At 39.7% G+C, this 16,074-nt stretch overlaps 2 protein-coding genes across 2 annotated transcripts in view; one reads left to right on the top strand and one right to left on the bottom strand.

The window, feature by feature from the left end:
- Window positions 1-929: 929 nt before the first annotated feature.
- Window positions 930-4,986, top strand: LOC307247726 (uncharacterized protein; the record flags this gene model as incomplete). Its single annotated transcript, XM_080023849.1, has 4 exons — window positions 930-1,042; window positions 1,887-2,033; window positions 2,749-2,865; window positions 4,839-4,986. The coding sequence occupies 4 exons, from the start codon at window positions 930-932 to the stop codon at window positions 4,984-4,986; spliced, it is 525 nt and encodes a 174-aa protein (XP_079879975.1).
- A 6,496-nt stretch (window positions 4,987-11,482) lies between these two features.
- Window positions 11,483-16,074, bottom strand: part of LOC307248222 (sodium-driven chloride bicarbonate exchanger-like) — a gene marked incomplete at both ends in the record, with an annotated part of 56,232 nt that continues 51,640 nt past the window's right edge. Inside the window, 2 exons of the mRNA XM_080024545.1 lie at window positions 11,483-11,558; window positions 15,751-15,861. Of these exons, the coding sequence (XP_079880671.1) occupies window positions 11,483-11,558; window positions 15,751-15,861 (187 nt within the window). The remainder of the gene's footprint in view (window positions 11,559-15,750; window positions 15,862-16,074) is intronic.

Below are 16,074 nucleotides of genomic sequence, written 5' to 3'. Positions count from 1 at the left end.
GGACAAAGATATCTCTAGATTCTGAGCCTTTTTGCATTGAAGCGCAGTGAGAAGCTGCAGCAGAGTGTAAAGTTTCTCACTAGTAAAGCGCTCAGTGAGGTTGTTGCTATGAACAGTTCTAAGTGATGGAAACCAACATTTTAATATGACTTGGTTGGATAATACGTTGAGAACTTTTGAAAAGTGTTTATATTAGGTACCATAAGGCAAGAAGATGGTCCCTGAATACTGCCCCTGAATGAGTCACCTTCCAGTTATTACTGCACAAATGTCACTTTATGCCCCTGATGACACGGTAGCAGATCACGGCTTTATCCGGCCTTTTATGTGACAGGATGAGACGCTGTTTGATTTCAACACCTAAGTGACCGGTGGCGGTGGTGTCGGTGGTGCCAGCCATGCGTGGTCAATCCACGCTTGACTGGCAGCATCTCCTCCTCTAACATCCCTCTGTTTGTTTGCTCTTTACCGCCTTTCGGCCAATGGAACCCAACGAAAGGCCTGTGGTTAATGGGTCGAGAGTAACAAGGGGGGTTTTGGGCGTCCTGCTTAAAGGCGGTTTCGTACTACAGACTATATAAAGCCACGAGGCGGTCGGGAGAATGACACTGACTCCAAGAAGCAAAGCGAAGGGAAAGGAACTATCCGTGCTTTCTTCATTTCATTCTTTCAGTCTTTCTCACCTTTGTGGAAACCAGTAAAATAAGGTGCGTCCTGACCTTGTTCTGAGGCATTTTTTTGCCGCTATTTCTGGAATTCTAGAGTCTGGTCGACTGACTCATATATTGATTATATATCTGAATGTACTCTGTGTGTGTGTGTGTGTGTGTGTGTGTGTGTGTGTGTGTGTGTGTGTGTGTGTGTGTGTGTGTGTGTGTGTGTGTGTCTGTGTGTGTCTGTGTGCCTTTACGTGCGCTCCGGGCCAGGTGATGGCAGTCCAAGGCCTCCGCTCCATGTCAGCCTTGCTGCTCCTCCTCCTGGCTCTGGCCCAGGTCCAGGACAGCTGGCAGCTCCCCACGCTGGAGGCCGGAGACACCTCCAGGTACTTAAGATAGGATTCGATTAGCTAAGACTACGGGGAACCTACGGGGGAAATTCAGTATAACTCTAAATTAATAACTATATATTGCTATGGTATAATCAGAGCTGCAATATAAATCACTGGTTTTAATACAATACCTACTGATCAGTAGTTTCCACTCCATTTGTATTGTGGTTAGAATTTTTGAATTACCGAGTTAAATTACTGACCAGAATAGACTATTTTTTTTTTTAATAATAAGAAGAAGAAGAAAAAGAAAAATCACCTTTATTTGTGTAGCACCTCAATTAAATAAAAAATAAAAATAATAAAGCAAACAAAAGAGAAATACACATATATAGAAATATGTAAATATTTTATTGAATTTTTCTTTTGGGTTATAATTTTTGACATTGACAGACCATGATCATTTCTCACCAAATTATTTTAAAACTTTATTTCTCTTGAATTATTGGTGTCTAATTATTAGTCTTGAATAAGCATCCACCCAAGGAATTCTCAAATAATAACACACAAAATAATAGTTTAGAGCGAGACATTGAAGGATTAGACATCTAAATGCTCCCAAATGTCAAAAAAGCATAAAATTAAGTCACATTTCTTCAATATTTGTTGAAAATATATTTTGTATTTTGGATATTGTCCCATACCAATGGGTTATTTAAGCCTGGTGTCAGATATCCAATATCAGTATTGGTATCTGTTATAACCATGAAAATGAAAATATAACCATATATTCATGTTGCTAAAAACATCTGTTTACCAGCATTGCCCCATTTCCTTGGATAAAAATGTAATAAAAGTATGACAATTAAGTACTGTACATATATCTCTATTTGCGTAGTTTGGAGGGAGACAAGGCGGAGGTGAGGGAGATGTCCGACATGAAGAGACATTCAGAAGGAACCTTCTCCAACGACTACAGCAAGTACCTGCAGGAGAAGAAGGCTCAGAACTTTGTGCGCTGGCTGATGGACAGCAAGAGGAAGGGGTGAGTCAGTGGGACTGTGGCCCTGGGGAAAAAAATTATATTATTATTATAATTCCAACAAACTTTTTTGTTTTAATTATCAAAAGATACTTAAAGTCTGTTTTTATTTGTTTGAAGAACATTGAACTCTGTCTCGGTCTATGAGGTTAAAAAAACAAAATATACAATCTACTATACAGTATATTACCACAATATAGTATACAATATAGTATACATAAACATATTTAAATATAAACATTAATATTACAAAATATATAAATAATGAGATAAACAGTCTTTTCAGAATATCAACATTTAAAGAGCTGAATTGAAAAGACGTTTCGAAGTTTTCATTTGTGTCTAATTTCAGCTCAGAGTTATTTAATCTTTATTAAATAACAAAAAATGCCCAATGTTCGCTGAACATTACAGACACTGAAGTCGACAATTATATTGTTTGAGCTTTTTTCTTTTTAGATCATTACAATTAAGTTGCACGTTTACCATTATTCCACATCTTATGATAACAGCCAGATTTACCTGCGCTACCCCTCCCACAGTTTTAAAGCCAAAAAATATTTGAATTATATGGAAACGACCCAGGATCCCACCAGGTGTGCTGTAACTTGACGGAAGGTTTCACCCAGTAGTTTAGGGCTAGCACACTTTTAAAAGTTCACCAGGTTTTGTGTAGTTATTTTCTAACATTTCTAACGTTACCCTCACCCATCTGCAGGGTGGCCGCCAAGCGTCATGCCGAAGGCACCTTCACCAGCGACCTCAGCTACTACTGGCAAGACAAGGCAGTCAGGGACTTTGTGGCCATGCTCATAGCTGCACAAGACAGAAGAAAGTAGGCTGTCCCGCTCCCCCCCCCCCCCCACCCTTACTCTCACGTACTACCTACCTAGAACACCACCTACCTAAAGAGGCTCAAATCATGTGCTTGCATACCTTCTTGCGTATTTCTTTCCCATTTCTCGACTTCTGTGTTGATGTCCAATGTGTTTGTGCAAATCAATAAATCAACTAAACCTTTGTGCTGTGTTGATTGATAAAGTGAAATGTGTGTGTGTGTGTGTGTGTTGATTTAGTGGTTAGGGTTAGGAGTAAGTAGGTTTAGCCTAACCCCACTAACAGCTAACTGTACTAAGCCCTAACCCGATGGTAAGGGTAATCCTAACGCTACTAACCTCAAACCCTACAAACCCCTACTAACCCCTAATCCTAACCATAGTAACCCCTAATCTTTACCCTACTAACCTCACCCATCTAACCCCTAATCCTAACCCAGCTAACCTCACCCTACTAACCCCTAATCCCAACCCTACAACCTCACCCTACTAACCCCTAATCCTAACCCCACTAACCTCACCACACTAACCTCTAATCCTAACCCCACTAACCTCACCCTACTAACCCCTAATCCTAACCCCACTAACCTCACCATACTAACCTCTAATCCTAACCCCACTAACCTCACCCTTCTAACCCCTAATCCTAACCCCACTAACCTCACCATACTAACCTCTAATCCTAACCCCACTAACCTCACCCTACTAACCTCTAATCCTAACCCCACTAACCTCACCATACTAACCTCTAATCCTAACCCCACTAACCTCACCCTACTAACCCCTAATCCTAACCCCACTAACCTCACCATACTAACCTCTAATCCTAACCCCACTAACCTCACCCTACTAACCCCTAATCCTAACCCCACTAACCTGACCCTACTAACCTCTAATCCTAACCCCACTAACCTCACCCTACTAACCCCTAATCCTAACCCCACTAACCTGACCCTACTAACCTCTAATCCTAACCCCACTAACCTCACCCTACTAACCCCTAATCCTAACCCCACTAACCTCACCCTACTAACCCCTAATCCTAACCCTACTGACCCCTAATCCTAACCCCACTAACCTGACCCTACTAACCCCTAATCATAACCCTACTGACCCCTAATCCTAACCCTAATCTCACCCTGCTAACCCCTAACCCTTACCTCACCCTACTAACCCCTAATCCTAACCCTACTAACCCCTAATCCTAACCCTAACCTCACCCTACTAACCTCTAATCCTAATACAACTAATCTCACCCAACTAACCTCTAATCCTAATACCATTTACCTCATTGACCTCTGATCCTACTAACCTCACCCAACTAACCCCTATCCCTACTAACCCCTAATCCTAACCCTACTACCCTCACCCCACTTACCCCTGACAACATGTATCGACAAAACAAAGTTAATGAAGTCTAGGAAAACTGGAACAGCAATTCGTCAGGGGTGCAGTAGGCCGGACAGAACAACTTGGCACGTGGCCTCTTCCTGACCGACCTCTAATTCTAACCCTGTTAACCTCACCCAATAAACCCTACCAACCCCTAATTGTAATCCTACCCCTACTAAACCCTAAGCATACTAACCTCTGATCCCAATCCTAACCCTACTAACCTCACCCAACTAAGCCCTATCCCTACTAACTCCTAATTCTAATCCAAATCCTACTAAACCCTAACCCTACTAAACCCCAATCCTACTAACCACTAACAGGATTGATGACAGTATGACAAACATCTCATCTGTATTTTCGCACGCACCCTGAATCAGTTATAAAAGAACGGAAATCCATTCCCTATATTTGTTCCAAGGACGTAAACAACTTCAAACCTTTGAAACACATACGCGCCGTTGTTTTGATCACGTGGGCTTGTATAATGAGCCTTTGCGAGGTTTTTTTTTTCCGGCCTCGTTGAGCTCGTGTTGGATGTGGGCGCGTGTGTCTGTATTGTGTATTTGTGCGTGCCCAGATCCGCCAGCGAGGAGTCGAGCGGCGTCCTGAGCCGGAGACACGTGGACGGCAGCTTCACCAGCGACGTCAACAAGGTGCTGGACTCCATGGCTGCCAAGGAGTACCTGCGCTGGGTGATGAGCTCCCAGACGTCAGAAGAGAGGTAAGGAGGGCCGCAACTAAAACTGAAAAAGAATGTGCTTTCTATTCATTTGAGGGGAAGACATTTTCACCTATTTTCAAGAAAAGGTGACATTGGGATCGGTATTTGAATTTCAGTTTCGATCACTGATTTCTGTACACTATGTACAGCTCTATACACTATGTACAGTTGTACAGTATACAATATGTACAGTTCAATACACTATGTTCAGTTCTACAGTATTAAATCTTTACAGTTCAATACACTATGTACAGTTCTACAGTATACACTTTGTACAGTTTTACACTATTTACAGTTCAATAAATTATGTACAGTTATACACTATGTACAGTTCTATACACTATGTTTAGTTCTACAGTATAAACTATGTACAGATATATGTACAGTTATACACCCTGTGCAGTTCAATACACTATGTACAGCCATACACTATGGAGAGTTCTATACACTATGTACAGTTATACACAATATACAGTTCTACAGTATACACTATGTACAGCCATACACTATGGAGAGTTCTATACACTATGTTCAGTTATACACAATATACAGTTCTACAGTATACACTATGTACAGTTCTATACACTATGTACAGTTCTATACACTATGTACAGTTCTACAGTATACACTATGTACAGTTCTATATACTATGTACAGTTCTATACACTATGTACAGTTGTATATACTATGTACAGTTCAATACACTATGTACAGTTCAATACACTATGAACAGTTATATTATTGTTATCAAAGAACCTGTTATTTTTCTCTTGTTTTTGTCAAATTGTCGCCTTATATTTATCGTTGATTATTAGGTTTATTGTGCATTAGAGATTTTTTTTTAACTTTTTATTTAACTTAATCTTCTGGTTCTTTGTTAGGTTTACTTCATTAGCTATTGTATATGACCAAATATTTCTAGTTTATTTTCAGTTTTTTCCATAGATTTCAATTCTTAAAAACATTTTTTATATTTATTCCACTGCTTTATTGTTATTATTATTTTTGCCTGTGTGAGCTGCAATGAAAGCGCAATTTCCCTCCAGGGATGAATAAAGTATCAATGTATGTAATGTACAGTATATAGAACTAATTAAAAGTGGATACTGATGGCTATGTAGGATAATTGTCATTTTGGAATTTATTTTACAGCTAAAAACAACAAGTGACCCAGCGTCTTGGAGGAATCCCAGTGTATTGCACATCCTGACGGAACAGGAAGCCATAATGCTTTGCTTTTTTATTTAATATTGTGTTTAAAATGTTTTTTCTTCTTTCTTTTTTTAAATCGAATCTGCATGGTGTGATAGAAAAAACATACACCGTGCTCTTCCATAAGAGTTTGATGGTGCAACTGATCAGGAAATTGAGAAAACTACTTTTTTCTACAAATTATTTAAATTATTTTCTATATTTTTAACGTATATATAGAGAGAGAAAAATGACTCAGGTAGCCCTATAGGCAAAACTCTAGTTGTGAAATTGTTTTTTTGATGTATATTGTCAACCCTGCTCTGCAAAATATAACGTTTTTCATTGCGTGTGTGGTATTTCTCTTGTCAGGAAAAGTCTTGGGACAGAACATTATTCGTGGGGTTAAATTGATGGTGGTACAGACCACATGGACTCCAGTTAATGAGACCATCAGAAAAGTGCATATTAATACCCTGCAGGTTACTGAAAGGATGTGGGTGGATGTGTGTGTGTGTGTGTGTGTGTGTGTACGTGCGTGCGTGCGTGTGTGTGTGTGTGTGTGTGTGTGTGTGTGTGTGTGTGTGTGTGTGTGTGTGTGTGTGTGTGTGTGTGTGTGTGTGTGCGTGTGTGTGTGTGTAATCAAAAAAATATACACAAGTTACTTCAAAGGTTACTTTAAAAAGATTTGTGACTCAAGTATACATTTCATTTTGGAAATAATTAGGTTTGTTATTTTTCTGGCCTTATTAAAATTCTTTTTTTTTTTTAACTATATGCATTTTTAACCATGTACAGCAGAGGAAAACCTTGCGCAGCGACATTACAACATTTAAGTCAGACTCCATCAACACACAATAATCTTTTCAGAAAACGCTAAGCTCACATCGTGGTATGCCACGTACTCATGTAATAATGTATAAAAAACAAGGTATCATAAAAAAGTCTATTACTTACTCGGATATGTGACGATCGACATCATTTCTAACTGTTCATAGCAACAACCTTGTTGAATGCTTTATTATTGAGAAACTTACCACTCTGCTGCAGCCTCTCACCGTGCCTCAATGCAGTAGGATGGGGCAAACAGTGGGTGGAGCCACACTCCCAAGGCCCCTAGTTCTGTGGGCCAATGGGGTTTGAGCTTTACCCCGGATGCCGTTGCATTTCTCTCTAAACCCTCCCTGATTTCACCTTACTGTAGCAGTCTAAACTATCAACAGACAACAAATTTGAGGTGAGAAATAACCAATCCAGTAGCTGGATTTCACTCAAAATTTGATCCGAAAGGCTTCATTTCAAAGTTTGTTCTGACTTTCACGGCAGAGTTTGGAGCACCGCGGGATACGGCGAGGCCTGGGGCTTGTTTCGGTTCATCCAATTACGGAAATGTCGTAAAATAAAATATAATCAGCGGATCGCGCGACGCAGTCTGCAGTACAGTCAATCTATCGTGGACGCACACACACACACACACACACACACACATACACACACACACACACACACACACACACACACACGCAAAGAAACACACAGCAGAATTCATTTTTAAATACTTTAATTACTTTATTCCATCGTCTGCAGTTTTGTCACAGTTGGCATTAATTCCTCTCTTTGCGAAGATTTGTGATCCTTGTGAAGATCTGCAGCCAACAGAGCACTTCCCATGCTTAGCTCTTAGCTTAGATGCTAGGGGGTCCGATCACGATCCAGATGTGAGGGTGGAGTTACTCAGATGGGGGGCGGTTCTAGTTTTACTGAAGAGACATACACCGATCAGCCAAACATTGCTCATCTCGTTCTAATGGCACCTGTCAAGGGGTGGGATATATTAGGCAGCAAGTGAACAGTCAGTTCTTGAAGTTGATGTGTTGGAAGCAGGAAAAACGGGCAAGCGTGAAGATCTGAGCGACTTTGACAAGGGCCAAATAGTGACGGCTAGACGACTGGGTCAGAGCATCTCCAAAACGACAGGTCTTGTGGGGTGTTCCTGGTATGCAGTGGTTAGTACCTACCAACAGTGGTCCAAGGAAGGACAACCGGTGAACCGTTGATAGGGTCATGGGCGCCCATAGCTCATTGATTCACGTGGGGAGTGAAGTCCAAGCCCGTCTGGTCCGATCCCACAGAAGAGCTACTGTAGCACAAATAGCTGAAAAAGTTAACGCTGCTACGATAGAAAGGTGTCAGAGCACACAGTGCATCACAGCTTTCTGCTTATTGGGCTGTGTAGCTGCAGACCGGTCAGAGGGTCCATGCTGACCCCCTGTTCACCACCCAAAGCACCTGCAATGGACACGTGAGCGTCAGAACTGGACCATGGAGCAATGGAAGAAGGTGGCCTGGTCTGATGAATCATGTTTTCTTCTACACCATGTGGACGGCCGGGTGCGTGTGCGTCGTTGACCTGAGGAAGAGATGGCACCAGGATGGACCACTACGGGAAGAAGGCAAGCCGGCGGAGGCAGTGTGATGCTCTGGGCAATGTGGATGTTGGAACCTGGATGTTACTTTGACATATACCACCTACCTAAACATTGTTAGGTCGAGTCAGAGCTGTTTTGGCGGCACGAGGGAGAACTGCACAATATTTGGCAGGTGGTTTTAATGTTGTGGCTGATCGGTGTATTACTGCGATGACGTATATTAGGGCAGCAATGCTGAACGGCTCGTTTAAGGACATGTTTTCTGAAACAGGCAGCTCACAAATAACTGCCAGTAATACACCATCAGAGACCGAAATGTATGTGCACAAGCACTGAAAAAGGGAGTTTTTCATAATCGGTCCCCTATAGGAGGGGTTAAAAACAACAGCATTTTAACTCGGCATCTCTAACAGCTGCTTCTTCTACCACTTGCAGATGGCGCTAAAGCCACACCCCACCACCACTGAGGGGAAAAAACTCTCAAACCATGCATTTATTTCGGGTTTCACAGGCTTTTATTGACTCTTTTTGCACATGCTCAAATCAGCTCCTTTCGGCCAAATCCTCGCTAACATAAGAGACTAGAAACTGGAAGTTGCATCGCTTCCTACTGGCAACCTGCTGCAGCCAATATTACTTTCTGGATCTGTACTGTAATTGCAAAAAGTAGTTTTAAATAAAATACAATATTACTGTTATTCAAAACATGTTAAAAAAAAATGCATTTCCCCATCTTTTAAAACTAAATATATATATATATATTTTTTTTTTAAGTCTTAAAAACTTTTCCCCCATTGGACTGCATGTACATGTAAGCACAGTGAGAAGCTGCAGCAGAGTGGTTAGTTTCTCAATAGCAAAGCGTTCCGTGAGGTTATTTTCGGAACCGTTAGAAATTATGGAAACCAACAGTTTTGTAAGACCTGGGTTGAAAAACATCAAATATATCCGTTAATATTCAGTTTGCCATTGGATGTGCCTCTCTCTCTAAAGCCCAGTAAATTACTGAAATACAATAGAACTGAACTCTGCATTTAGAGCCATGACACACTGCAGAAAAGCAAAATTAAAGAGTCAAGCTTAAACACTAGAACAGAAGCATTAGCGTATAACGTCCCTTATATAATAAATCAAACTTCCCTGCATAGATAATATACGTATTTTCTACAGTGTGATTAGTCCACCACTATTGAGTATTCTCCAATCCCGAGAAGGAATAAACTGACTGCATTCGTTTTTTATCCCATTGATGAAATTCCTTGAGGCATACTTAATGTTATATCTCTTTATTTGCTCTCTCTCTCTCTCACTCACACTCGCTCTAGTAGCAAATTACAATTGAACAACAAATCTGAATCGATACAGTTCTCTTCAGAACAGACTTTAAATTATTTCAAACAGTAACGTAATCCCGCTCTCCCACCACTACCCAAATGTAAGGCAGGAGTTCCACACGCAAAGCGGTCAAAATATTTGTAAGATATTGATATATTATTATTGACCGTTATTAAAAGTTTCTCTACTAAACTAAGACCCATCACTTTAGAGACACGTACAACCAACAGGGGAGGAAAATAACACCGACGACGAAAGAAATTCTAAAAATAAAAATAAAACAAAACAAAAGCTGGCCTTATCAACACTGGCTTCCAAGTTAGTTATTATATATTAGTAACATTTTTCCACATGAATAAAATATACTATGTATCGTACACGTCGCCCTTTGGGGTCAAAGGTCATTTATTGCATCTCTAGAGTCGCCGCGCTCCCTTGGCCTCGGATCCCCCATCTTGATGCCTACGTTATTTCCGGGCGGGGTGGATGGAGGGAAGACAGGAATGATGTGCGACAGGGGAAAAAAAACTATCCAGTTCTTTTTGTCACCCTAAGTCTCCAGGATAAAAAAAAAAAAAAAAATCCACGTTTCCTGGCCGTATCACTGCCACGCTAACTCATTACATATGGTTTGTGTTTTATTATTATTACTATTATTATTAATAATAATGAGCTGGCCCCCCCCCCCCCAAAAAAAAAGTAAAATGCTGCCCTTTTTACTCTGTTGGAAATGCTATACAAAGAGGAGGAAAAAAACGCATATACATTTATTTCGTAAAAATGACAGACGGAATGGATAACTCATCACAAAAAAAAACCATTTAGAATATTCAGAATATAGAATAGAAAATGTATATTTAATACTTTCGCAAAAAATGTTCACAAGATTTTCTACATGGCCAACCGTTTTTGCTTTCTGATGTCACTGAGGCTGGTTATCATTGGCGCCGATCGGATCCTGTTTTTCTATATTTACGTTTTTGTGTCCTATCGTGAGGTGACTAGATATCAACACAGAGATTCCACAAATTGGGAGGTTTTGGCTTAAAAGAACAACTCGCGGCTGCTGCTGGAAAAAAATACAAAAAACCATACAAAATAGAAATGATCAGACTATAAAGTAAAAGTTTAGAGTTAGAAATTGTTTTAAGATTTTTTTTTTTTTTTTTTTTTTTTTACGGAATGGGCCCGACGACGCGGCGTTAAGTGTCACCTCGGTAAATCAGTGTAAATCTATCTCCGCTGGTATCAGCACACATTGAAATACATAGAAAAAGAACAACGTTTGGTTCCTTGATTTTCAAATTTTTAACACTGTTTCTAAGAGATTTTTCCGTCGTTTTTAAATTTTTTTTTTTTTTTTTTATTTTTCATACACAAGTTGCACACAGACTCACAGGACGTAACGCACAGTGCAGCACAGTACAGAGGTGGTGGAGCGTGGCACGGTGTAGGTGGTGGTTGTTTTTTTGTTTTTTTTTAATGCATTTTTTGTTTTGTATTCATCTCTGAACGACGGTGTAATGCCTCGGCGAGGACGTGTCATCACAAACTCGTCTCCCGGTCCAGACTCTTGTCATGTCTCCGCCGCTTGTGTCTCTTCTCTCCACCACCGGAAAAGCTGTTTTTGGGGGGGCGGAAAGAGAAACCAGAGAAAAATTGTTGGCTGCTGTACATTGCACATTGTGGTCGTTCTCTACTAATGTGTCCCGTGTTTTTAAAGGGCAGGTTTTTTTCATTTTTCAACCCACAGGTCTTACTTATTATTACAGGTACTGCTCACATAACGGCCGAGTTCCGTTGCTAGGACCAGGTCGTTAAGCAACTTGGTCGATAAGCGAGGACCGTGTTATTTGACTGTAAGGGGGCGTGGCCATTGGGAACGCTAGTGTAGTGAATACTGAGAACAGTGATGAGAGATGTATACATTATATATAGTATATATAGTGTATATATTGTATATTGTATAAAAAGTATATATAGTATATATAGTGTATATAGTATAAATAGTATGTATAGTATATATAGTGTCTATAGTATATAAAGGGTGATGCGTGATGAGATGTATACAGTGTACAGTATATAGTGTATATTGTATATATAGTGTATATAGTTTAAATAGTGTATATAGTATTTATAGTATATATAGTGTATATAGTATAAATAGTGTATATAGTATATATAGTCTAAATAGTGTATATAGTATATAAAGGGTGATGCGCGATGAGATGTATACCGTGTATAGTATATAGTGTATATTGCATATATAGTGTATATAGTTTAAATAGTGTATATAGTGTATGTAGTATATATAGTGTATATAGTATAAATAGTGTATGTAGTATATATAGTGTATATAGTATAAATAGTGTATATAGTATATATAGTGTATATAGTATATAAAGGGTGATGCGCGCTGAGATGTATACAGTGTATAGTATATAGTGTATATTGTATATATAGTGTATATAGTATAAATAATGTATATAGTGTATATAGTATATAAAGGGTGATGCGCGCTGAGATGTATACAGTGTATAGTATATAGTGTATATTGCATATATAGTGTATATAGTTTAAATAGTGTATATAGTGTATATAGTTTATGTAGTGTTTATAGTGTATATAGTATAAATAGTGTATGTAGTGTATATATAGTATATATAGTGTATATAGTATATAAAGGGTGATGCGCGCTGAGATGTATACAGTGTATAGTATATAGTGTATATTGTATATATAGTGTATATAGTTTAAATAGTGTATATAGTGTATATAGTTTATGTAGTATATATAGTGTATATAGTATAAATAGTGTATGTAGTATATATAGTATAAATAGTGTATGTAGTATATATAGTATATATAGTGTATATAGTATAAATAGTGTATATAGTATATATAGTGTATATTGTATATATAGTGTATATAGTTTAAATAGTGTATATAGTGTATATAGTTTATGTAGTATATATAGTGTATATAGTATAAATAGTGTATGTAGTATATATAGTATATATAGTGTATATAGTATAAATAGTGTATATAGTGTATATAGTGTATATAGTATATATAGTGTATATAGTGTATATAGTATATACGTATAGTATTTAAAGGGTGATGCCCGATGAGATGCTTGACGCTGAGACGCCGCGGTATTGTGCACAGCGTACAACACAGACTGGTCAGACTGGTCAGAGAGCTGGTCCTGAGTCCAAATGGTCGTGAAACAGGCAGGTCGTTAACTTTGGAGTACCTGTGAAACCTGAGAAACGTACCACTCTTCTGCAGCTTCACACTGTACTTTAACGCGGTCCAATGGGACAAACATTTAAGACTTAAAGAAATGTCAACTTTATGCTTTTCGAAAATTCACAACTCACAGTATAGCCAGGTCATAGGTCACAAACCATGCATTTTATCAGGTTTTCTGAAGTTTTATTGACTCTTTTGGCTACATTTGTGCCAACATAAGGGAAGGAAGTTGCATCACTTCCTACTGGCAACCCGCTGTAGCCGACGTTACACTCTGGATGTACTGCGCAGGAACAGGAAACAGAATGTTTTAAGTAGCAGTAATATCAAATTATATTTAAAACTTTAAATTTGAAAACTTAAAACTTGGCTCGTGCAGTTTGCCAGTAGGAAGCAACACAGCTTCCTGTTTCTAGTCTCTAAGAAGTGCACCCCACCCCCCCAAAATGACCTATAAAGACTGTCTGTCTAATGTGAGCTACCTGCTTTCCAAACTGGAGATGTAACATTTTTTAGGCTTCTTTTTAGGCTTTAAACGTTTGCCCCCATTGGACCGCATTGAAACACAGTGAAAAGCTGCTGCGGAGTGGTAAGTTTCTCAGCAGCAACACGTTCAGCGAAGTTATGAAAGGACCGTATACAGTTATAAATGATGGGAACCAACATTGTAATGTTGAAAAAAAACAGCGAACCTATCCTTTAAAAAACACGATTAGACCAGCAGAGGGTGCCCTCGTCCTCGTCCAGCTAACAACTAGGACGTAGAATTGGAACTGAAACAAACTTTCTGCTCAAACTCCATGCAATCACACTGTGCATATCCCATCATGCACTTTAGCCTTGTGCGATATCATGCTACTTGCGTGATACATGCAGAGTAAAGACCCCAAAACCAGAAGCATGTGATATTGAGCCAATTGCAGCACATTTCCAAAAGGGCCGGCTATCGTCAAATCACATAAGCATTGTATGGTCATTAGCAACATTTTTCAGCGCATGCGACAAATTAAAGCCCGGCAGGACCAGACCCAGAAACGACGTGTCCATGTCTCCATGACGACCCGGGAGGCGTGGTCTTACCTTTGGGGTATCAGCTTCTGAGAGGGGGTTAGGAAGGGGAGCTTGGGGTTGGGATGGAATGAGAGAGGCAGGCAGGAGATAAGTGTGTTATCGACACAATTCGCGGGAAATCCATCAGGGAAAGAAGTAACCTTTTAGTCTAACGATGGTTTCCCCCAAAGGTTGTTCCCAAAACGTTGGTGCATTTTTCAAGTGATGAAAATATACCATGAAATTAGTTGAGACATTTGGGAAAAATTAGTTATTTACATTTTTATTTTAATGAAATCATCAGAATCATTGTTTTCCTAAGTAAAAAAAAAAGTATATTTTTCAGTATATAAATTAGGTTAAAAGTGTATTTCTACCTATTTTTACGTCCTAATTTAAAGTACAGCTTTAGTTCTCATCATGAATATGCTGTACTGTAAGTGGAGCATAATACCGTTTTTACACCAAAATTAGTTTCGGGCGATTGGCATCTTTCACATTGTCAGGAGAAATGCAGTTGTTTTTTTTTCTTTTCTGGTGCCTCACGTTCAACGTCACAAACGCGTCCGAAAAGGGGCGTGTGATGGTTCCAGCATAAAACTGTATAACTTGGGAAAAATAAAAAAAAAGTATTTCCGAGCCCTTCAAAAGAACCTTGATCGTACGTGAACGACCCAACACTGCAGTAGAAGCAGCATGGAGGATCCGTGCTGCCGGTCCTTCAGCCACTGCTCTCCGGGAGCAGAGACCGGATTGGGGCTGTGCTGGGGGGGCGGTGCTGGGGGGGCGGTGCTGGGGGGACGGTGCTGGGGGGGCGGTGCTGGGGGGGGGCGGTGCTGGAGTGACTCGGAGCCCATGTATCTGTGCCCCCCGCAGAGCGATCCCCGCACTCACAACATTTCACGGTCCTCCATGCGGGAAAATGTCAATAACTTTCGATTTTGGATTGTAATTGGGATATGAAATGATGGAATGACATTGAAATGATATTCCTGTCAATTTATGCGGCAGTGTCCGGAACTTCCATGCGCGTGGCATCGCGCCGGAAAAGAGGCCAAAGTTAGCGCCTGGGCCTGGGTGTCCTGTTTACATCACAATCGGAGGTGGAGCCGAAAAAAAACTTGTTTATTGCAGAGTCATTTGACCGACACCCGCGACTGAAACCCGGGTTTTTCCTTTCCCACTGATGACACATCCAGAATTTTAGCAGGTGTTCCCGGGTTTTTGGCGCAGTGGGAAAGGGGTATAAGTACACCTTTTCTTAAGTATATTGAAACATTAACGTCACTTAAGTTGTACTTCAGTAAACCTGTTAAACTTGTAAAGTGTGTTCTTATCCAAATGAAAGTAACCAAAAATACATGAAAAACATATTTTTATATATTTGAGCACATCTCAACTACAACTTTGAACACACTTGAGTACAGCTTAAGTGGTTTCAATTTAAGTTTTACATTTCAGTACAGTATGTGATGACCTTGGGAGTTTTTGAGTGAAAAGAAGCAAACCTTTTAGCGCTGGGCTCCTTCTTGGGGTTTTCAGGGTTCACGCTCTTCCACACGTTCCCGAAGGAGCCTTTGGACATCTCATCAGTGATGTTCACTGTGGCAGGGTCACTCCTGCCCAAAAAAAAAAAAAAAAAAAAAAGATGGAGGTTAACAATTTCGAGTTAATTTGATGTATTATGATAATAATTTGACTATTACAGAAGTGTTCTAATTGAAGAATATCCGAAGTAGGAAAACCCTATTTTAAGATACCAGTGAACCAGTATTTAAGTCCAAAGTAACCGGCAAAGTAACGATGACTACTTACTGGGTCTACATGAAGAA

Source organism: Zeus faber (genome assembly GCF_960531495.2).
Source record: "Zeus faber genome assembly, chromosome: 2".
Taxonomy (NCBI): Eukaryota; Metazoa; Chordata; class Actinopteri; order Zeiformes; family Zeidae; genus Zeus; species Zeus faber.
The sequence above is the reverse complement of the archived record's forward strand: the minus strand, read 5'-3'. Positions and strand labels throughout refer to the sequence as shown.